Source organism: Trachurus trachurus (assembly GCF_905171665.1).
Source record: "Trachurus trachurus genome assembly, chromosome: 6".
Classification (NCBI taxonomy): domain Eukaryota; kingdom Metazoa; phylum Chordata; class Actinopteri; order Carangiformes; family Carangidae; genus Trachurus; species Trachurus trachurus.
In genome coordinates, this window is record NC_139897.1 from 31,265,116 (window position 1) to 31,289,618 (window position 24,503).

A 24,503-nucleotide genomic window follows, 5' to 3' on the forward strand; every position below is an offset into this window, starting at 1 on the left:
CTGGACCTCCTCCTGAAGTACTCCTCCATCTGGGCGTCAGTGAAGCCTCGGACCTCTGTCACCCTGTCAACACATGTAGGAGGGATCTGATTGGCTGCTGCAGGTCTGGAGGTGATCCAGACCAGAGCCGAGGGAAGCAGATTCCCCTGGATGAGGTTTGTCAGCAGCACGTTGACTGATGACGTCTCTGTGACATCAGACACAACCTCCCTGTTGTTGAAGTCCAGTGACAGTCGTCTTTCATCCAGGCCATCAAAGATGAAGAGAAGTTTACAGACAGCCAGCTGCTCTGCTGTGACCTTCTGTAATGTTGGATGGAAAACATGGAGCAGCCTGAGAAGACTCAACCGCTGATCTCTGATCAGGTTCAGCTCCCTGAACGAAAGCAGAACCAGCAGACTGACATCTTGGTTCTCCAAGCCCTCGGCCCAGTCCAGAGTGAACTTCTGCACCGAGAAGGTTTTTCCAACGCCAGCGACACCGTTGGTCAGAACCACTCTGATGGGTCTCTGTTGGACAGGTGAGACCTTAGAGACGTCCTCTCTCTGTTGGACAGGTAAGTCTTTAAAGATGTCGTTGCACTTGATTGGAGTGTCATGGAGGGTCTTCTTCTTGGACGTTGTCTCCAGCTGTCTCACCTCATGTTGGGTATTAACCTCTTCACTCTGTCCCTCTGTGATGTAGAGCTCAGTGTAGATCCTGTTGAGGAGGGTTACACTTCCTGTTCCCTCAGTTCCTTCAGTCACTCGTTCACATCTGCTCCTCAGACTGATCTTATGTTGATCTAAAACCTCCTGCAGACCACGATCTGCTGAGAGACAAGAGACAGAGTCAGACTGAAGACAGAGAGTCTGACAATCTGATCAGATTATTGTCATCAGCTACAGAAAAACTACAGACAACAAAGAGAAGGTTTGAATCATCATCTTAAATGTCAGTGCTGTGTGATGGAACAATGACTCTGGAGAAAACAACAGGTCCTGGTTTCACAAATGACCACATCAGCAGACAGATGTTCAGTCTCACTTTGTCCACAGCTGGTCTGATTGGCTGTCTGAAACCCACCTCTGGTTCTGGCTCTTTGTCCACACTGGGGACAGGAGGGGGGTCCTGAAGAACCAGACTGGTCCCAGTCTGAGGTGAAGCACTGTCTGCAGAACCAGTGTCCACAGCTGGTGGAGACTGGATCCTTCAGGACGTCCTGACAGAGACCACAGCAGGACAGCTGCTGGTCCACAGAGACACCACTCCTCTTCCTCCTGTCAAGACATTTCTGGATCAACAACATGTCACAGCTCCACATCTGAGCTCTGATTGGTTAACCACCTCAAGGGGGCGGGGCTTCAGTAACCAGAGGAGCAGAGAGAGAGAAAGTAGAGGAAGATGAGTGTAGAGAGACGAGCTGAATGAAGACCTGGTCCTGAACTGGTCTGGTTTCTGTCTCTGTTTATCTGTTGACCTTAAATCTGGACTCTAAAACAAACTCCCTGTCAGTTTGAGTCTCTTCAGTTCTGCGTCGTCACATCCGGTTTTTACTCCAAATGTGTGAATTAGTGTTGTGTCGTTCGCGAGTGATTCGTTCGAAGGAACAAATTATTTAAGTGAACGTACTGACTAGAATCACTTCCTGACCTGATTCGTTCCTTTCTCAGGTCAGTAGTTGAGCTCAGCAGCAGCGTGCAGGCCAACAGTGGAACTGCTGTGTGGTCTGTGAAACACTGAATGACCTGCGAATCTGGTGGCGGAGACTCTCATTGCGAGGGAATGGTGCATGTTCAGTGATGCGTTCACTGACAGTCGGGGCTGATGGCTCCAGTTCACTCTCTGAGCGCGTCGTTCACTGTACTGGGGGCTGAGGCCGGCCATTCACTCCGTGTCGTTCGCGAACGTACTGACACGGTGATTCACGTTCGCGCTGCCACTCACTCACGAACCTACTGCGCACACAGAGAACTGCTGCTGAGGACGTGATTCAGGTTCGCGCTGCCACTCACTCACTCATGATTCGCGAACCTACTGCGCACACAGAGAACTGCCGCTGGGGAAGCTGTTACTCACTCACTCACTGGTGATTCGCTGCACCAGAGAACTGCTGCTGCAGACGTGATTCAGGTTCACGTGGTGAATGTGGCGCTGTGTCACTCACAGCCTGGTGTACTGCATGCACAGAGCTGTGTAGCATCATGTTAAAGGGATAGTTCAACATTTTGGCAAATTGGCCCATTGCCATAATCCCTATAGTCATAGCAGTAGGTTCGTTACCTTTATTTGTCGGTGTAAGCTATTTTTAGAACGGAGGAGCGGAGCGGCAGGCTGCTCAGAGCTACACAATGGAGGCTAATGGAATTTCTTGGTTTCCCTCATCAAACTCATCAAATACAAAATCCCAAAACTCCAAAACGCTTTCGTGGACAAGTTGTGAGCTGCACAATCACCACGCTATGAGATAATAATAGAACGTTACGAGACAGAGTTGTTTTAGAGGGAAATTCATGCAAAACCGCTGATGCGCGTTGCGTTCAGGGACAGTTTTTCAGCAAGCAGACTCTGTATTTACCTCGAAAACGGGTCCGTTTCGTAACGTTCCATTATTATCTCATAGCGTGGTGATTGTGCAGGTCACAACTTGTCCACGAAAGTGTTTTGGAGTTTTGGGATTTTGTATTTGATGAGTTTGATGAGGGAAACCAAGAAATTCCATTAGCCTCCATAGTGTAGCTCTGAACAGCCTGCCGCTCCGCTCCTCCGTTCTAAAAATAGCTTACACCGACAAATAAAGGTAACGAACCTACTGCTATGACTATAGCGATTATGGCAATGGGCCAATTTGCCAAAATGTTGAACTATCCCTTTAAGTGAATGTACTGTGCACACAGGACTCGTATTCACCTTGTAGTAATATTTGCTGCTTCTCCCACGAATGTCTGTACTGTACTATGCACGTCTGACGGGGGGGGGGGGGGGGGGGGGGTGATTCTAGTGATTCAGTACAGTCAAAAGAACTGGCCATCACTAGTATGAAATGTTTGAGAAGCTGTTGGTGGTGTTTTCCTCTTTCAGACACTGATCATGTGTGTGATGTTGGTTCTGGACTGAGTTCTATCAGCTCTTTAACTAATGAGCTCCTCATCCAGACGCTGCTGTGTGGCTCTAATCAACCTGTGTTGGAGCTCTGATCCAGTGTGAGGAGACTGAAGCTGACAACAGAAGCTTCAGCAGCTCCACCTGAGCTTCACTACATGTTGTGGAGAAGCTCAGACAGTCACACACAGGAAACAGGAAACACTGATCACTCCTGTCTGGTTCCTGACTTTTCAAAATAAAAGTCTGTGTGTATCAGCTGCTTTAATCTCTACTGTGACTTCAGTTTAAAGGCTCAGACGTGTGGATCATTAAAGTGTTGGTGCAGCAACGTTCACACCGACTGAGGCTGATGACACAGGAACATGAGGACGCTGTGCTTCATCAGTCTGATGGACAGAGTGTGTGTGCATGTTTCTGTCTCTGAGGTTTGTTGTGAACCTTCAGAGTCTGATGGATCTGGTTCCTGGTTTCTCTCTGTTTCCTTCACATGAGTCTAATGACTGAATCATCTTCAGCTCAGTTTACAGTAGAAACCGTCTCTTACTGGGACTCTGAAGGTCCAGGTCCAGGTCCAGGTCCAGGTCCAGGTCCAGGTCCAGGTCCAGGTCCAGGTCCAGGTCCAGGTCCAGGTCCAGGACTGATTTCTGGAGGAAGCTCTCTGGACCAGTCACTCCTCATGGACAGACAGATGGATCCTGGAGACTCTGCTCTCAGTCTGTGGTTCTGACCTCTGCAAACACAAACATGTTTTTATTCACATCACATTGATCACTGATCAGTTCTCTGATCACAGATGCATTGTGGGAAGTCTCCAGTGACGTCAGCGTCCAGCACCACACACTGTAGTGAAGGATGGAAGCAACACAGCAGCATCATAGACAACAGTGTAGAGTCAGTCAGTCATTAACTGTGTCCAGTGTCCAGCTGCTGAACATCTGTCTCACATCAGCTCTACACAGGATCACACACTGACACTGACACACACACACACACACACACACACACACACACACACACACACACACACACACACACACACACACACACACACACACACACACACACACACACACACACACACACACACACACACACACACACACACACACACACTGACACTGACACTGACACTGACACACACACACAGAGGACACACAACACAGACAGGCTTGGGGAGTAATGGATTACATGTAATGGCGTAAGAGGAAAAAGAAGGAAACTGTAATCTGTTACAGTAGAAAAAACATGTCATCAGATTGCTGGAATATTTGATAAAATGAGGATTACTTCTTGTCAGGATTACATTTTTAAAATGTTGCAGTTTTCCTCCTCCACTATTATTTTCTATTTCCTTCATGACGTCCTGTCAGCTTCAGGACTCTGACTGACCGGTGACTCATGGTCGTTTGTCACGGGAGTTTGTCCACTGTGTTTTATTTTGAAATTTACCGGATGCTGAGTGAGTTTGACTTCCTGTTTTGAGTGATCTAATCGACGTGGATTGATGTGTGCTGGTTGTGTGATATTCTTAATTTGCATATTTGGTATTGAAGTAATCCAATAGTAACTAAAAGTAATCCAGTACATAACTTTAATTGTGTGATACTTAGAGTAAGTTACTGATTACATTATTTTTCAAATGTAGTTTGTAATTGTACTGGATTACATATTTAAAGTAACCCTCCAAACCCTGCACACTGGTCTGAATCTGGTCTCTTACTGTGACTCTGGAGGTCCAGGTCCAAGACTGAAGTTTAGAGGTTGTCCGTTAGACATGTCACTCCTCATGGACAGACAGATGGATCCTGGAGACTCTGCTCTCAGTCTGTGGTTCTGACCTCTGCAAACACAAACATGTTTTTATTCAGTGGACACACACACATTTCCTCTCCTGTGACGTCACACACACTTCAGGTTTTTATCTGGTCTCTTACTGTGAGTCTGGAGGTTCATGTTTGGACCGGTCACTCTCCAGAGACTTTGATCTGTCCTCCTGTTCCTCCACATTAACACTCATCTTCAGGACTTCAGTCAGTCTGAGAGGGAAACCAGTAACACACACACACACACACACACACACACACACACACACACACACACACACACACACACACACACAGAATCAAGACACACCCAAACTATAATCACGTCCTTGTCTGATCCAGTCGTTGACCTCCACCACTCATAGGACTTTGACATTAAATCCATGTTCATCCAGTCACCGTGACCTTTGACCTTTGATGTTTGTTCTGAGTTTGAAGAAGTTGTGTGGAGGTGAATCAGAGACAATGTGCTGACGTAGGTACGGACTACGTCTGACTCTTCTTCCCTCCACAGTCCACACAGACACACTGACTCTCACACTCTGACACAACAACAACAACAATAATAATAATAATAATAATAATAATAATAATAATAATAATAATAATAATAATAATAATAATAATAATAATAATGTTGTGTTGACACTCACTCGTCTCAGACTTCAGTTTCTCTCCTTCTGCTCCGTTCACTCTAACATGGCGTCTGAACATTTTTACTTTCACTTCCTCCTCAGCATTTACAGGAAATCACACAAGTTCATGGCGACAGAGGGAGGGGAAGTCTCTTTCTACAGTAGAGTGGCGCCACCTGCTGGGTAACTCCTGGTATTACACCTGTATGGACAGGTGAACTCTGACACCATGAATAAACAGTGAGCTGAGATCCAGCTGTGGTAGAAGAGCTGCTGAGAGATTTAAAGACACTCCACTACAAGTTACAGCTCAGTCTGTTGAGGAATTGATTTTCTTTCATATCAGTCAAAAGTTTCAGAAATCACAACACAAATGTATAAAACCACAACCTGCAAAACCATTAAATAACAACAAGTGGCTGCAGGTCCAAGAATGTAACAGAGAGTCTGAGGCCAAACTTTAGTTTCTTTAGTTCTGATGGCTAAGGTGACAGAACCAACAAATCACACTAAGAGAAAGAGATTCAGTACAAGCAGAGTAAAGCATGCTCATTCTGGTCCTATCAACATTGAAACTGTGTAAATAAAGAGAGATGTCACCTGTTTGTGTTCAATCAGAAATGCTGCAAAGACTCGCTTCAACGAGGAGAAGCAGGCGATCTGCAGAGACCTGCTGCTGCCCATCCCCACCCACCCCTCACTCAAAGTGGATGTGAGCACCACGTCAGAATGTGTCTGCCTTGTTCTTTTTGTCCCAGAAATTACCCATTAAAAGCACGTTTGTGTATAATTTACCTGAATCAAAACTGTCCCATTTTAGAGGGAACAGACTGTCTCTATTTTGTTCTTTCACCCATGACTCCTATTTGTTTAGAGTTAAACTTTGAAGTGGATGTGCCTGGGTTTTCTGGACCAACTCTAAAAACCTTTAAAAACTTGGGTATTTATTGATAAATTCACCTTTAGCACTGAGTAATGTCTCAGGTACATGATGGACAAAGCAGGTCTGAAGTGTTGCTGCTGTTTGTCTCTGACCTCTCTGGGCCACCGTAGGAATGGACAGTTTGTGATGACGTCTCGCTCTTGTTTCTATGACTTTGAAAGTTCAAACTGGTCCTTTGCACAAATGGATCCACCATATGAATATGATGTAACTGACTAATGAGATTTTAATAAATTAAAGTCAGTGTGGGAAAAAAAGCACGTTTGTAGGGCGAACTTTGACGGGAGCCACTTGCCCGTTGAAGAGCGTTAGCTGGGCTGCAGGCTGCCTGCCCGGCTCAATACTGGAGCCACCTCAATAAAAGTATTATCCATCCCTCACGTATACAGAAAAACATATGAAAACACACTGCAAAAACTCAAAATCTTTCCAAGAATATTTGTCTTATTTCTTGTCAAAATGTCTCATTTCTAGTCAAAACTAATCTCTTTTGACTTAAACTAAGACTATCCCCTTCAAAATGTACTTGTTTTGAGATAATTTTCACTTGTTTCAAACAAATTTTCACTTGAAATAAGTAGAAAAATTTGCCAGTGAAAGCAGGTTTTTTGTGTTTGTAATAAGAAAGAAAAACTTGCTCCACTATCAGATTTTTCTACTTATTTCAAGTGAAAATATGCTTGAAAGAAGTAAAACGTGTTTAAAAACAAGCTGCTTTTTATGTGATGAGTCTTATTTTAAGTAGAATGAGATTTGTTTTGACTAGAAATGACATTTTTGACTTGAAATGAGACAAATATTCTTGGTAAGATTTTGAGTTTTTGCAGTGCAGGGCCCAGGTTGAAAAAAAAAACAAAGTTTCCCTTTAATGGATTTGGTGTCACTGACAGATCTTTAAAGATGTGATTGAAAATAAAAACAAGAAAAAATGATCAACACATTTTAAAAATGTGCATTCTCCGGAGCTCAGTTTGGTCCTGGTAGCACAACTCTTTTAAAAATCTACATGAAATCCACTGGGAAGTTGCATCTGAGCTCCTATAGACCTGTTCTCTCAGGCTATTTACAGAATAATTATACAAACTTGGTGAAGCCTTGGTAGAAAACTAGCTGTTCCATTGATTTTATATTCAGCTCTTATGTGCAGAGACTGTCACTAATCTTCACTACGACTTCAATCAGTTGCAGCATTACCGTTACCATCAGCATTGTTACAGTTGTTACTGTGATGTTCTGATTAAACCTGACTCTGTATTTAGTCAAATCTTCTTCTACTGGTCCATTAACCACAGAGAAATAAACCTGATTCCTTTTTGTTACTGAACATCTCAGATCTCATTGTATCATTGTAGACTTGGAGGAGCAGCCTGGCTCTGTGTAACTGTTGGAGACAGAATTTCATGAGTTAATGAAGTGGTTTAAAAGGTTAATAAATAAGTATACATCCATAAATAATTGAAAATGAAAGAGTAAAGAGGAAGAAAGAGTTTCAATGTGAGGTCTTTTTTATTTTGAAACGTCCGGTCACATGACTTTGTTGTTGTGAGGAATTGTGGGTAGAAGGAGACCGCGCGCATAGAGCTAAGAGAGTCTGGATACATGGCGGACGCCTGGTCAGAAAAGAAAACAGACTACACTATGTTCTAGAGGCGCACACGGTAAATATACTTCTGTTTGCCTGTGTATTATTTTGGTTATTTCTAATGGGACTGTATTCTGTTTATTATTTTGCGCTGCATTGACCTCACTTAGATTTTTATGTTTCAGTTTTCACGGTGTATCAAGATTGTTTATCGTGTCGTAGTTGGAGGAGAATGAGGAGGAAATAAAAAGATGAACCTTGACATCAGTATGATTCCTGGCCTTTTTCAACAACGAGTGCAGCTACAAGTACAAGGGTTAAGGCCTGAGAGTTAGGAAGAGTGAAGTGTTATTGATGTTCAGGCAGCCATTGTCCACATTATTCCTATAATAATTACAAGCATATGTTATAAATTTAAAGTGATTATAATATTTATACATGTTATTTATATGGCAGAAATTGGTGGAGGTGGTCCTGAGAATATTGACCAGTCTATCTATCAGTCTACCAGTCTATGTATCTTCCTATATGTAGTAACCAGAAAGTTATTACATAGTAACCAGATAGTTATAGTGATTCGTTTAATGAATCCTGTTCCTTAATACTATGTATTGCTGATGCCCTATGATGGCAGCACTAAGAACTGATTATATTATGAGCACTAACTACCTTGTGCCACCGCAAACGTGTGTTATGGCCTTACAAATGTATATTTATTAATGTGAATTGAATGTGTCTTTGGTCTTTTGGTGCTATCGCAAATGTGTGTATTGTCTTACGAATGTATATTTATTAATATGTCTTTAGTGTTTTACCTCATTGTTGCTTTTTTTTTAAGGTTGCCTTTTATCATCAGGCAGAGGGACTGGCGATGAAAATGAGCTTTTTTAGCTAACTCGGGTGCTTTTACATTTGTTTTTTACAATGTTTTATTAATGTACATTGTCCCTTGTCAATAAATTAAACTGAAACTGAAACTAATTTGTCTCTGCAGTGGCGGCTCTGTGGGGCGGAGAGACGGCGGCTCACTCTGGTGCTCAGGAGGACGCCTGGAGGAAGATGCTGGTCTTTCTGAGGGAGAACCTGTACGGTGGCAGGAACCCTGGTGCAGCATCGTCTGCTAACCTGTAGTCACGGTGACAGGCAACAGAGATGATGGGTGAGAGGAGATGGTTCAAGAACCACAGCCTTAGTGGTGTTTCTCCCCACTAAGGTTAAATACCTGGGACTCCACAGACATTTTTTTTTTTTTTTAGAAATGAAGAAGCCTTATTGATGAAAGGTGAAACGTCTTCAAGCAACCAAGAAAAGAAGTCCGGTTGCCTTCGATTCAGCACTTAAAGACTACGATGACCTGGGCCACCTAAGAACCTCCACAGACATGGATCAAAGCTCTTCTATCTGTCTATCTGTCAATGTCAACATTCCAGTTTGTGATGACGTCTCACTCTTTCTTTGACTTTGAATGTACTTTGGACAAATTGATCCACCATATGAAGGTGATATAATTGACTAATGTAATTTTAATAAATGACAGTGAAAAAAACAACATGTTTTGAGGTTGATTTGATTTATGTAGTCTGAGCAGCAATGCAAACCACAAATATATTCAGTTTACCATGATACACAACAGAAAGTCAGATGGGGAACAATAAATCCATCCATTATGTATCTGTTTCAAAATCACACTGATGGTTCTGAGGATTTTCTCGACCAGACTTCTGCTGCTTGTTTGATGAAAATGAAGAATTTAAACCCCTGATACAGAAACTGGATTGATCCTCAACATGTAAAACACATATTTATTACCCACTATGAAATTAACAGTTGATTTTTTAGACCTCTTTTTAACACATTTTCAAGCTGATGTGCATTAGGGTTAGGGTTAGGGTTAGCAACCAGAATACAAGATTGACATCAGGTTGGTCCAATGACAGTTCCCAAATAAGCCCTTGGTTACTGTTGCTATGTCTGTAAAGCTTTCACTCCTATGCTCCTATAAGAAATACGGAGTTTCCAGTGATATTTGCATCGGCTTCAAAGGAAACACCAGCACATTACTGGATAAACTGTTCAGAGAGAAGCAGTCAGAGAGATCCTTCATAGTTTTCAGTGATGTGTCGGCAGCAACAAGGACTGTTGATTTTCCCGTCTATGAACCCACAAATAAAAGTAAGACATGTTGTCAAACTGCGGGTTTTGGACGAGTGATCCATATCCAGCTCTCACCGCTGATTTTTTTTTTGGTCCACTGCTGTATTTCAGTCAGTGAAAAAAGAAACTGTCCCTTCCTGGAGAATCCCTCGTCTAAAAGCCCAGGTAAAAGCTTTAAAAGTACAAGTATGTATTTAAATTGAGTGGAACACTTTGCTTTGTTATTTATAATTCCAGATTTTCATGGTTTTTGTTTTTAGTCTTTAAATCAGACTGTGTTGTGTAAAATTCCCACTGTGACGTTTACAGGTGTTGAACTCTGGCCTGCTGTTTTTTTTAAACATTTTTTTTTACCTTTTATCTAACATCCTTGATAAATGCTCCGTCTTTATCATTAGGCCTGTATTAATCTGAAAACAGCAGGATTGAATAAAATGATGCTGTTTTTAAATAATCTTGTAAGCTATTGTTTTACTGCTTCATTTCCATTGAACATAAGAAAGTAGAGATAAGTAGTACACCAGTATGAAATAACATGACACCGTGGACTGGTTTCCCTCCTGTCCTCCACAATGTTTCCAGTCACCAGCCGCCACTGATTCACAACTATGTCACAACACAGTGTAGTGTAAGTACCCGGATGCTGCACACAAAACGGTCCAAAGGTTGAGTGTGTAACGATGGAAACTTCACACCCTCAGTGATCGCTGTCTTGGCTCCGTAGCAGAGTATACACTGCAAAAACTCAAAATCTTACCAAGAATATTTGTCTTATTTCTAGTCAAAACAAATCTCATCATAGGCTACTCAAAATAAGACTCATCACATTAAAAAGTAGCTTATCTTTAGACACTTTTGACTTCTTTCAAGTATATTTTCACTTCAAATAAGTTATTGTTAGTGTTATTACAAACAAAAAAACTTGTTTTGACTAGAAATGAGACATTTTGACAAGAAATAAGACGAATATTCTTCTTATTCTTTGCAGTGTATTTAGGCCTGCAAAATAGGAGACACTATAGTCGTACCTGCCCACCACTCAGAATTATGATGCCAGCTTTCCCTTCAGGTATGTTATAGTCATCCCATCAACTAGCCTGACCTGTTCACCTGTGCTATGTGGAGAGAGACAAACACTGTCTACCCAGGGAGCATTGTAGTCAGCTACCTAATTAAGCTAATGCTCAATGAGCGAGTTAAAAAGTCCTCACAGTCTTCAGCCTCATTTTAAAACAAGAACCATGTAAAGAGGTTCTAACTAATGGCTGAGGCTACAGCTGATGGTCTATAAAAAGACACTAAAGAAAACACATTGCATTGCTGTGTAGAGCTAGCTCGCCATGATATTGTCGGCATGAAAAGAACAAAATATAACTGTTATTTTCTTCTAACTTACTGGCCAATGTTTTCCCCAGTAAGAGGAGCCGGCTGACGCAGCGGCGTAATCTCCACCTGGCATTAAACAGGTGGCGACTGGAAACCGCTGAGCCACACGCACGCCAGCCAGGTGAAGTTGGTAAATAGGCTGTTGCACATGAGAAGACAGTGGCGTGTGATTGTAAACACCGTCTTGATGCATTTCCTCCAGACAGCGGAGGGACCGGTCACCTGCAGCGCTTCAAACTGTTCTGGGAGATGGAGACACTTCACATGAAGCCAGTCTGTCGTCTGTTCACCTGCATCTTTCTGTGTTTACTCCCACCGTGTCTTTGAACAGCTGGAATACCAAGTGGAACTGACATAAAACATCATCACAACTCACATTTATCTGGGAAAGAACTGTTTCCATCAGCATTTGTTGCATAAACTTTGAATAGAAAGAGAAAAGCCAATGAACTTTACTGTTTCCATAAGACATTTTTAATTCCATATTGCTCAATGTGAATAAATGGAAACATGGTTTAATAGTTGGCTCACTATCAGCGTGGGACGTCGCCTGTGTGTCGGAGCAGAAGTGAAACATGACGACACCTGGAGGAGGATCAGAGCAGAGAGCTGGGAACGCCACTCGCCCAAAGAGGAAGTTTTCTGGGACGCGTACTTCACATTTAAGCTGCTGTCAAACACTTTGAAAAAACAACATCGATCCATTTCTTTTTCAGATATTCTAAATTTTATGTTATAGAAAACAGAGCAAGGGAAACATTGATTGATTGATTGATTGAAATTCTTTATTCAGTCGCATCACACAATAACATTATCGACACAAAACATTATCGACAAAATAGTGACTGAAAAGGCACAGGCAGAAGCATGATGCTTATATTAATGCCTGTCCTACATACCAAATTAAGCTACCCAGCATTTTTACCATATAAAACATAAAACACAAACATAAAACAACAACTAACAAACAAACAAGCTAATGAACAAACTAAACTAAACCAGAGGAAAAAAACAAACAAACAAACAACAACAAAAAATGCTCCATATGATACACTGAAGTAGAAATACTTTATTTAGTTACAGTAAGTAAAAGTACTCCCTGTACCTACAGTAACACAGAAAAAATAGTAATGGAAAAAAATAGTTCATGTATTTACAGTAAAACAATAAAATACTTCCTGTAGATCGGCCTCCAGTATCAGAGTAAAAGTATTTCTAGAGTAAATACTTTTACTCTACAGTAAAAGTATTTAGTTAGGAGTTAGTGGAGTAAAAGTACTTCCTGTACTTGAGTGACAGGTGAAGCTCATTGTTCCTGTTTGACTCAACACCTTTACCTGTGACTGGATCACTGATGATTGACACATTGAAGCTGCTGCAGCGTTTTCTGAGTCTGTGATGTCATAGATGAAGTCATACGTGATGATGTCACATCCTGACAGGTTCACCTGCTGCACTTTACACTTTATTTCACTCCCACAGTCTCATCAGCTGGAAACAGATACAGATCAGACTCACTGCAGAGTCTCCAGTCGAAAGTCTGGACTCTTCACAAGATCATGAAGCTGCTGCAGAGATGAAGAGCTCAGTTTGTTGTAGTAGTATCCTCCTCCTTCCAGCTGCAGTTCTCTCAGGTGGGAGGGGTTGGACTTCAGAGCTGAGACCAGAGAAGAACAGCTGATGTCTGACAACCTGCAGCTCCACAATCTGAATAAAGAATAAAAGAAGAAGATTAAATGAAGAACACACACACACACACACACACACACACACACACACACACACACACACACACACACACACACACACACACACACACACACACACACACACACACACACACACACACACACACACACACACACACACACACACACACAGCTGCAGTGATCAGATCATTGATTATTGATCAGACTGAGTGAAATGAGCTGAAAGTGAAGAGTCATTGTCAGTGTGAGAGAAGAACAAGTGGAAACATGAGACAACAACTATTTCAAACGTCCTTCATTCATGACATCAAAGTCAATGATTCAAGTTCTGAGTGAAGATCAATCAGGTTCAGTTGTGGATCAAAGATCTAAGATCTACAACAGTAACAGTCAGTGAACTGACCTCAGAGTCTCCAGTCTACAGTCTGGACTCTCCAGAAAACCACTCAGACCCTTCACTCCTGAATCCTGCAGCTTGTTTCCACTCAGGTCCAGTTCTCTCAGGTGGGAGGGGTTGGACTTCAGAGCTGAGCACAGAGAAGAACAGTTGATCTCTGACAAACTGCAGTTCTCCAATCTGAATAAAGAATAAAATCAGTGAGTTGAGGACAAAGCTCCTTGTTGACAGCGTTCAGTGTCTCATCATCTGTTCAGAGCTGAAGAAGCTTCAGAAAGAACAAGTTTAGAAAATCAAAGTCCAACCGCTGTAGCAACAGGAAGCAGGTTAAACAGTCACATAGAGAGAAAACAGCTCATTAATATTCATGAGAAGCTGCTGCTGCTTCAACACAGACGCAGTGACTCCGCCTCTTCACCTGTCAGCTCCACCTGTGGCTCCATCCAGACAAACTCATGTTGTGCAGCCACATTGATCAGAGATTTACTGACCATGCTCAAGACAACACACATGTGAGGCTGAACTCTGTTACCATGACAACTAACGTGTAGAAACACATGTTGAATGAAGCTCAGAGACAGAAAAACCTGAAACCAGCTTATTATGGGATGTTGGCTTTGAATGTTTCACTATAAACATCACAGAGCCTCAGGAAAGAGGTGGAGCCAGCAGCTATTGATTATAGATCAGTTATTGTCTGATACATCACATGTGTTTCTGTAGTGGAGGTGAAACATGAAGAGAAACAGAGACTGGACTAAAAACCAGTGAGGTGCAGTCAGGGCTTTGATTTATTCACTTCATCTAAAGTTGGATTCTTTTGGACTTTCAGATAACTTTACTACAAGTTCAATGTGTCAGAATGTGGTGATTTTCATGGTCTAATAAAAGCCAGTAAACAGAGCTAGCTTCTGTCCAGGCAGCAGCTGCACAAACCACTCAGCCATGTGTAGTATTACAGAGCAAAGGCCCAGAGCTGCTCTGCCTCTTCTGTCAGTATGGTGTGTATGTGGCTGTTTGCACATGTGCAGTAAGTTCCCACAGAGAGTTCACATGGAGGTGAAGAGGCACAACGCTACGCTGCCTCTTAACTTAACTGCACCATGTCTGAGCTGCACTTCTGTTCACGTTGCCTTGGTGAATGGTCAACACACAGACGTGTCCCCTGGCTTTTTAGCCTCCAGCAGTTTAGCAGCTAATTCAACTGCAGTGATGCTCCACTGGAGAGGTGAACACCTTAATGAGCTTTCATCTGAAGAACAACAGCAGCTTTTATCTGACGGGAGACCAACGCCTGAGCTACGGTGGCTAACAGTTAGCAAGTTTTAACCTACTCTCTCTCTGACACTTAGATACACACACACACACAGCCCAGGTTGTGTGTCTTCTCTGTTGTAAACCTTGTAATAACAGCTTGTTGTGTACAGTTAACATCCTTGTTGCTCAGGTCTGAGTGTGGATTGTGTTAAAGGTTTGTTGTGTGATGTGAGCGGTGCTCCAACATGTGATCCTGTTATTGATCTGAGTTGTGTGTTAATAACAGCTGATGTCAGGACGGCATGGATTGTGGGGAAAAGGTGTTGCACATGTTTAAGACTTGGATCTGTGTGAACCATTGTGCATGAATGTGTTTGTTGTGAGGTTGTTGTGTGATGAGCTGTCTGAGGTGCCGACCCCCCACAGCCCTGGTCTTGGTCTGTGAGCGCCTGCCTACCCTGTCCTACAGCCTCAGTGTGGATCAGTAGAATATCAGCCTCATGTCTGCAGCTCAGTATCAACACAACTTTCACATCACATTCATCTGAGCACAGAAATAAAACAGAGTCTGACCTCAGAGTCTCCAGTCTACAGTCTGGACTCTCCAGAAAACCACTCAGACCCTTCACTCCTGAATCCTGCAGCTCGTTTCCACCCAGGTCAGTTCTTTCAGGTGGGAGGGGTTGGACTTCAGAGCTGAGACCAGAGAAGAACAGCTGATCTCTGACAAACTGCAGTTCTCCAATCTGAATAAAGAATAAAAGAAGAAGATGAAATGATTGATGACTGATCAGATGTGTCCTGATCAATGATCAGTGTGTAGAGGTAGAGTAGAGGGACTTTGTCCTTGTGTTGTTGTGGATCATCATCATGTGACCTTCTACACACATCATCCACATGTCAGCACAGATTCATCAGCTGCTGCTGACCTCAGATCAGTCTGTCAATATAGAATCAATATCTGATCAATACCTGTTGGACTAAACACTGACTACAACTCTCTGATTCAGGACTGAACTGGATCAAAGACACACACACACACACACACACACACACACACACACACACACACACACACACACACACACACACACACACACACACACACACACACACACACACACACACACACACACACACACAGGTTCAGTTGTGGATCAAAGATCTAAGATCTACAACAGTAACAGTCAGTGAACTGACCTCAGAGTCTCCAGTCTACAGTCTGGACTCTCCAGAAAACCACTCAGATGCTTCACTCCTGAATCCTGCAGCTTGTTGTAGCCCAGGTCCAGTTCTCTCAGGTGGGAGGGGTTGGACTTCAGAGCTGAGACCAGAGAAGAACAGCTGATCTCTGACAACCTGCAGCTGTTCAATCTGAATAAAGAATAAAAGCAGTGAGTTGAGGACAAAGCTCCTTGTTGACAGCGTTCAGTGTCTCATCATCTGTTCAGAGCTGAAGAAGCTTCAGGTCCAGAGGCTGTGGACACAGTCACAGTGGCTCAGGAGAAACTGTCCACTGTGTGAAGCTGACCTCTGACCCCTCACTGACAGTGGAGTCATGTGACCAGAGGCTGCTTCACAGACACTGTGGACAGGAAGTAAACTCCTTTCATGTCATGTGACCATGAGCTGAAGCTTCCTTCCTGTGGAGCCCAGTGTTGATGTTCATGAGCCTCAGTGTCTCCACAGTGGGATCATCAAACCAACACTGTTCTCTGAGCTACAGGACTTTAACCTGACCTCTCACACTGGGAAGCTGCTTTGACCTTTGACCCTGAACCAAGCAAAGAGGGAAAACTCACATCTACATCACATCTGCTGCTTCAGCTACAGTGGTGATCCAGCTGTTCTGTTAGCAGCTTCATCTGAGAGCAGCTCATCATCATCATCATCATCATCATCATCATCATCATCATCATCATCATCATCATCATCATCATCATCATCATCATCATCATCATCATCACCACCACACTGACCTCTGAGTGACCTCTGACCCTTCACCTTCTACCAGCTGCAGTAACATGGAGTCACAATCAGTCGCTGCTTCAAACTGAACTTCACACATTTGAACTGAACACAGACAAAAGTCCAACAGGTCCAGTCAGTGAACTCACCTCAGAGTCTCCAGTCGACAGTTTGGACTCTCCAGTCCAGCACACACAACCTTCACTGATGAATCACTCAGGTTGTTTTTATTCATGTTGTTCCCAAATTTGTTACTCAGATCCAGTTCTGTCAGGTGGGAGGGGTTGGACTTCAGAGCTGAGGCCACGACTTCACAGTGACTCTCTGAGAGTCCACAATGAACAAGTCTGTGAAGAGAGAAAATATCAAATGTGTCAGGTGGCGGCGGAGCTACGAACTAAGAGATGTCCTGACCCAGCACATCGACATGCTGCTGTAGATGAATAATTGTACAGTAGATACTGTATGCACTTGTAGTTGTAATCTGATTCTTGTTTATATTTAATTTTTTTTACTAGAAGTTCTAAACTGAGAAACTGAGAAAAACTGTAATAGAGTACTCAGGCAGGATACTCGGGCCACACTGGGCTCCAAACGCTCTGAGGGATCAAAGACGGGGTGAAGGCAGAAGAGAGGAGAGGAGAGGAGAGGAGAGGAGAGGAGAGGAGAGGAGAGGAGAGGAGACTCACTTTGGTTTATGTGATGTAATTTAACAACTTAATGAAAATTGTTCTACAAAAGCATCTATTTGTGTAACCATGGTAACAACTTGGTGTCACTAGTGTGAATAGGAGGAGACTTCAGCAGGTTCTGTGCTGTGTTCTTCTGTTCAAACTTTGTTTACATAAATATGGTTTAGATTTTAGATCAAATCATCCTTTCTTTGTAGCTGAGGAGGAATAATGAAAATATCAAGACACATGATTATTATGAGATGGGAATACAGTGATGGTCTTGGAAATGGTCTCACATTGGTTTACTTTCAGACTTGGACTTGGTCTGTGTGGTGGCATTTTTTATGAGAAATGACAGATAAGCCTGACAACAGCAAGACCAATGAAAAGAAAGTTATGCCACCTTTAAAGACTGAATGTGAATTGTGTTATCATGTCATTAATAATCATCATTTAATGTTACTATGTGTTGATTTAAATAGTTAGAAAATACTTATTTCTTGTGTTTTATGCTGTTTCACTCCACCATAGCTTTATCATCACTGATGGGCCTAAAATCACCCCACCATGGCTTTACCTTCACCGATTGGCTTACAAAAATCATACCATGCCCTTTTGGAGTGAAAGTCAAAAGTGCAAAGTCATGAGACAAGAGTGAACTATGTATGACCCTACCATCTGGTGTTTTGCTGAAAGTTGTTATGCTAATGCTAATGTGGCAAGGCTAACCATGCTAAACGGGATTGCAAAATCCCATGTATGTGTATGGGAAGCCTCTCCGAATGCATTGGGAGAAGGGCTTCATTTGGAAAGGATGTTAGCAAAAATCACGGATTTAGCTGAAGATAAGGTCGAGCCATGGGAAAGTACCCGAAAGACACACACACCAGTATATAAGCCACACTCAGATGATGTGAAAATCGGTCACGTCCACCCGTCTGCCGACGCTGTGTCTTTTTCCGATACTTTGTATCTTGTGGAGTGACTCGGGGCGTTAACTTGTATCTACTTTGTCTGAGAACGAATAAAAGACAACCCTGCTTCAGATCCATCCCTTTCCAGCGTTTTATTCGAGTCTTCAAACCTATTACAATAGAGTGATGCCAAGTAAGTTTAAGGCCCAAACGATATAAACTTATTTGCTTCATTATCTGGACCCCCTCAAAGTCTTAGTCTTGACTTGGTTTTGGTCTTGACTTGGTCTCGGGTTAGGTGGTCTTGACTACAACACTAGCAGTCGTACTAAGACCTGGAAACATCTGGATAAACTCAGGTGTAAGACTTGAATAAAACCAAAAAGTCAACATAAAAGAACAAAATAACTTGTTCTTGATTAAACAGCAACGATCACAACGAGCTGGAGATCGACATGTTGGAGCTCACAGCTTTTACTACACCTCCAAAAAACACAACTGATCTGTAATGGAGTCAAACTAAGAATAATGAGAATAAATAAAACTGTTGACTACTGATCAATAATCATATTGATTATGTCTGGACTCACCGAGCCTTCCTGCAGTTCCTCACAGCTGGGATCAGTCTCAGTCGTCCCTCCTGTATCGTCTTGTACTTGCTCAGGTCCAACTCGTCCAGAACCTGCTCTGACATCTGCAGCATGTAGGCCAGAGCTGAACACTGGATCTCAGAGAGTTTCTTCTCTGATCTGTTCTCTGACTTGAGGAACTGTTGGATCTGCTGATGAACTGACTGGTCCTTCATCTCCGTCAGACAGTGGAAGATGTTGATGCTTCTGTCAGGAGAGATCTTTGTCTTCTTTTCCTTCAGGTTGTTGATGGTTCTCTGGATGGTTTCTGGACTGTTGTCTGTCTGACCCAGCAGACCTCCTAACAGCCTCTGGTTGGACTCCAGAGAGAGGCCATGAAGGAAGCGAACAAACAGGTCCAGGTGACCACTTCTACTTCTAAAGGATTTGTCCAAGACTCTCTTCAGGAAGTCATCCAGGGTTGAATCAACATGTTTTTCTCCCAGGAACTTCTTGAGGACCTGTGTGTTGCTGTTGGTGAAACAGTGGAACATGTAGACTGCAGCCAGAAACTCCTGAACACTCAGATGAACAAAGCAGTAGACTGTTTTCTGGAAGATCACACTCTCTCTTTTGAAGATCTCAGTACAGAGTCCTGAGTTCACCAAGGCCTCTGTGACATCCAGACCACACTGCTCCAGGTCTTCTTGGTAGAACATGATGTTTCCTTCCTCCAGCTGTTCAAACGCCAGCCTCCCCAGCTTCAGAAGAACTTCCTTGTCGGCCTCCGTCAGCTCCTGTGGACTCGTCTCATGTCCTTCACCGTACTTGTTCTTCTTCCTCTTTGTCTGGACCAGCAGGAAGTGTGAGAACAGGTCAGTCGTGGTCTTGGGCAGCTCTCCTCTCTGGTCTGTGGTCAACATGTGCTCCAGAACTGTAGCACTGATCCAGCAGAAGACTGGGACTTGACACATGATGTGGAGGGTCCTGGACGTCTTGATGTGTGAGATGATTCTTCTGGACAGATCTTCATCACTGGACCTCCTCCTGAAGTACTCCTCCATCTGGGCGTCAGTGAAGCCTCGGACCTCTGTTACCCTGTCAACACATGTAGGAGGGATCTGATTGGCTGCTGCAGGTCTGGAGGTGATCCAGACCAGAGCCGAGGGAAGCAGATTCCCCTGGATGAGGTTTGTCAGCAGCACGTTGACTGATGACGTCTGTGTGACATCAGACACAACCTCCCTGTTGTTGAAGTCCAGTGACAGTCGGCTTTCATCCAGGCCGTCAAAGATGAAGAGAAGTTTACAGACAGCCAGCTGCTCTGCTGTGACCTTCTGTAATGTTGGATGGAAAACATGGAGCAGCCTGAGAAGACTCAACCGCTGATCTCTGATCAGGTTCAGCTCCCTGAACGAAAGCAGAACCAGCAGACTGACATCTTGGTTCTCCAAGCCCTCGGCCCAGTCCAGAGTGAACTTCTGCACTGAGAAGGTTTTTCCAACGCCAGCGACGCCGTTGGTCAGAACCACTCTGATGGGTCTCTGTTGGACAGGTGAGACCGTAGAGACGTCCTCTCTCTGTTGGACAGGTGAGACCGTAGAGACGTCCTCTCTCTGTTGGACAGGTGAGACCGTAGAGACGTCCTCTCTCTGTTGGACAGGTGAGACCGTAGAGACCTCCTCTCTCTGTTGGACAGGTGAGACCGTAGAGACGTCCTCTCTCTGTTGGACAGGTGAGACCGTAGAGAAGTCCTCTCTCTGTTGGACAGGTGAGACCGTAGAGACGTCCTCTCTCTGTTGGACAGGTGAGACTGTAGAGACGTCCTCTCTCTGTTGGACAGGTGAGACCGTAGAGACGTCCTCTCTCTGTTGGACAGGTGAGACTGTAGAGACGTCCTCTCTCTGTTGGACAGGTGAGACCGTAGAGACGTCCTCTCTCTGTTGGACAGGTGAGACCGTAGAGACGTCCTCTCTCTGTTGGACAGGTAAGTCTTTAAAGATGTCTTTGCACTTGATTGGAGTGTCATGGAGGGTCTTCTTCTTGGACGTTGTCTCCAGCTGTCTCACCTCATGTTGGGTATTAACCTCTTCACTCTGTCCCTCTGTGATGTAGAGCTCAGTGTAGATCCTGTTGAGGAGGGTTCCACTTCCTGTTCCACTTCCTGTTGCCTCAGTTCCTTCAGTCACTCGTTCACATCTGCTCCTCAGACTGATCTTATGTTGATCTAAAACCTCCTGCAGACCACGATCTGCTGAGAGACAAGAGACAGAGTCAGACTGAAGACAGAGAGTCTGACAATCTGATCAGATTATTTTCATCAGCTACAGAAAAACTACAGACAACAAAGAGAAGGTTTGAATCATCATCTTAAATGTCAGTGCTGTGTGATGGAACAATGACTCTGGAGAAAACAACAGGTCCTGGTTTCACAAATGACCACATCAGCAGACAGATGTTCACTCTCACTTTGTCCACAGCTGCTCTGATTGGCTGTCTGCAGCTCACCTCTGGTTCTGGGTCTTTTTCCACACTGGGGACAGGAGGGGGGTCCTGAAGAACCAGACTGGTCCCAGTCTGAGGTGAAGCACTGTCTGCAGAACCAGTGTCCACAGCTTGTGGAGACTGGATCCTTCAGGACGTCCTGACAGAGACCACAGCAGGACAGCTGCTGGTCCACAGAGACACCACTCCTCTTCCTCCTGTCAAGACATTTCTGGATCAACAACATGTCACAACTCCACATCTGAGCTCTGATTGGTTAACCTCCTCAAGGGGGCGGGGCTTCAGTAAGCAGAGGAGCAGAGAGAGAGAAAGTAGAGGAAGACGAGTGTAGAGAGACGAGCTGAATGAAGACCTGGTCCTGAACTGGTCTGGTTTCTGTCTCTGTTTATCTGTTGACCTTAAATCTGGACTCTAAAACAAACTCCCTGTTAGTTTGAGTCTCTTCAGTTCTGCGTCGTCTCGTCTGGTTCTTACTCCAAATGTGTGAAATGATTGAGAAGCTGTTGGTGGTGTTTTCCTCTTTCAGACACTGATCATGTGTTTGATGTTGGTTCTGGACTGAGTCCTATCAGCTCTTTAACTAATGAGCTCCTCATCCAGACGCTGCTGTGTGGCTCTAATGAACCTGTGTTGGAGCTCTGATCCAGTGTGAGGAGACTGAAGCTGACAACAGAAGCTTCAGCAGCTCCACCTGAGCTTCACTACATGTTGTGGAGAAGCTCAGACAGGAAACAGGAAACACTGATCACTCCTGTCTGGTTCCTGACTTTTCAAAATAAAAGTCTGTGTGTATCAGCTGCTTTAATCTCCACTGTGACTTCAGTTTAAAGGCTCAGACGTGTGGATCATTAAAGTGTTGGTGCAGCAACGTTCACACTGACTGAGGCTGATGACACAGGAACATGAGGACGCTGTGCTTCATCAGTCTGATGGACAGAGTGTGTGTGCATGTTTCTGTCTCTGAGGTTTGTTGTGAACCTTCAGAGTCTGATGGATCTGGTTCCTGGTTTCTCTCTGTTTCCTTCACATGAGTCTAATGACTGAATCATCTTCAGCTCAGTTTACAGTAGAAACCGTCTCTTACCGTGACTCTGGAGGTCCAGGTCCAGGTCCAGGTCCAGGTCCAGGTCCAGGTCCAAGACTGAAGACTGGAGGAAGCTCTCTGGACCAGTCACTCTTCATGGACAGACAGATGGATCCTGGAGACTCTGCTCTCAGTCTGTGGTTCTGACCTCTGCAAACACAAACATGTTTTTATTCACATCACATTGATCACTGATCAGTTCTCTGATCACAGATGCATTGTGGGAAGTTTCCAGTGACATCAGCGTCCAGCACCACACACTGTAGTGAAGGATGGAAGCAGCACAGCAGCATCATAGACAACAGTGTAGAGTCAGTTAGTCAGTAACTGTGTCCAGTGTCCAGCTGCTGAACATCTGTCTCACATCAGCTGCTCTACTGCCACTGCTCAGCATCTGGATCCACTGGCTCAACATCTGGATCTACCTGGACACCAGTCGTCCCTTACAGCCCAGGGGAGAGACACATGAAGACAAAAACAAACAAACATACACACACACACACACACACACACACACACACACACACACACACACACACACACACACACACACACACACACACACACACACACACACACAAACACACACACAGAGGCTCAGGTTTTTATCAGGTTTCTTACTTTGACTCTGAAGGTCCAGGTCCAGGACTAAAGCACGGAGGTTGTTCTTTGGACCGGTCACTCCTCATGGACAGACAGATGGATCCCTGAGACTCTGTTCTCAGTCTGTGTTCAGAGGAAGAATGTCAGTGTAAAACAGGAAGTGATTGATGATGAGGAGAAACACAGATTAACACGGATGCGGCTTTTCTTCAATCGACAGAATAAAGAAGAGAGAGCATGGATGTGGCCTCACTGACCTTAGTGTCTAAGATCAGTGAGGCCATGTCCATGTTTGTCCGAGACCCATTGATGTGTGAAAACATTTGTGGTAAACTATTACATTCATTCTACTTCAGCTGGGACTCATCATCTCGGAGCTGTGGCAAGGCAAGTTTATTTGTACAGCCTGTTTTTACAAACAGTTTGACTCAAAGGTTTTTACACAGTATCATCACAACATGGTAAATGGTCTGTATTTATATAGTGCTTTACTATACCTGAACGGTACCCAAAGCGCTTTACAGTACATCATACATTGCATTCACACATCTTATGAACTTCGAGCCTCACCTTGACTGAGGAAAAATATGTTTTTATTTTCAGTTATCTCTGTTTTCTCTGTTTTCTCTTGTGTCTGTGTTTTACTGCAGGGGGGGGGGGGGGGGGGGGGGGGGGGTCACTGGTTGCGAACTTTCAGAGTCTGATGGATCTGGTTCCTGGTTTCTCTCTGTTTCCTTCACATGAGTCTAACGACTGAATCATCTTCAGCTCAGTTTACAGTGGAAACCGTCTCTTACTGTGACTCTGGAGGTCCAGGTCCAGGTCCAGGTCCAGGTCCAGGTCCAGGTCCAGGTCCAGGTTCAGAACTGAATAGTGGAGGATTATGTTCTTTGGACCCGTCACTCTTGGTCATGGATTCTTCCTCCTGTTCCTCCACATTAACACTCATCTTCAGGACTTCAATCTGTCTGAGAGGGAAATCAGAACACACACACACACACACACACACACACACACACACACACACACACACACACACACACGTGTGTACGGAATCAAGACAAACAAGTCTGTTCACTTGTCAGACCAAAATAGATGTCGAAAGTACTTCCTTGTATGAATGTGCCACTACCATAGTACTTTGACATTAAATCCACGTTCATCCAGTCACCGTGACCTTTGACCTTTGACCTCTAAAGTCTTCTCAGGTCATTGT

General features: G+C 43.9%; 2 protein-coding genes across 2 annotated transcripts in view; both read right to left on the bottom strand.

Moving 5' to 3' along the window:
• LOC310987539 (NACHT, LRR and PYD domains-containing protein 12-like) overlaps window positions 1-24,503 on the bottom strand; it is a 79,798-nt gene that overhangs the window by 54,977 nt on the left and 318 nt on the right. Inside the window, exons 2-4 of the mRNA XM_083973847.1 lie at window positions 5,019-5,120; window positions 4,805-4,924; window positions 3,629-3,814 (exon numbers count right to left, since the gene is read on the bottom strand). Coding sequence (XP_083829973.1) covers window positions 3,629-3,814; window positions 4,805-4,924; window positions 5,019-5,101 — 389 coding nt within the window. The 5' untranslated portion in view covers window positions 5,102-5,120. The remainder of the gene's footprint in view (window positions 1-3,628; window positions 3,815-4,804; window positions 4,925-5,018; window positions 5,121-24,503) is intronic.
• Window positions 9,105-23,577, bottom strand: LOC310987943 (protein NLRC3-like; the record flags this gene model as incomplete). The annotated part of the gene is given in 11 exon segments (XM_083974412.1): window positions 9,105-9,192; window positions 13,126-13,314; window positions 13,720-13,893; window positions 15,544-15,634; window positions 15,637-15,716; window positions 16,171-16,344; window positions 17,088-17,285; window positions 19,117-20,639; window positions 21,072-21,349; window positions 21,565-21,685; window positions 23,545-23,577. Coding segments are annotated over 11 exon segments (2,949 nt in total).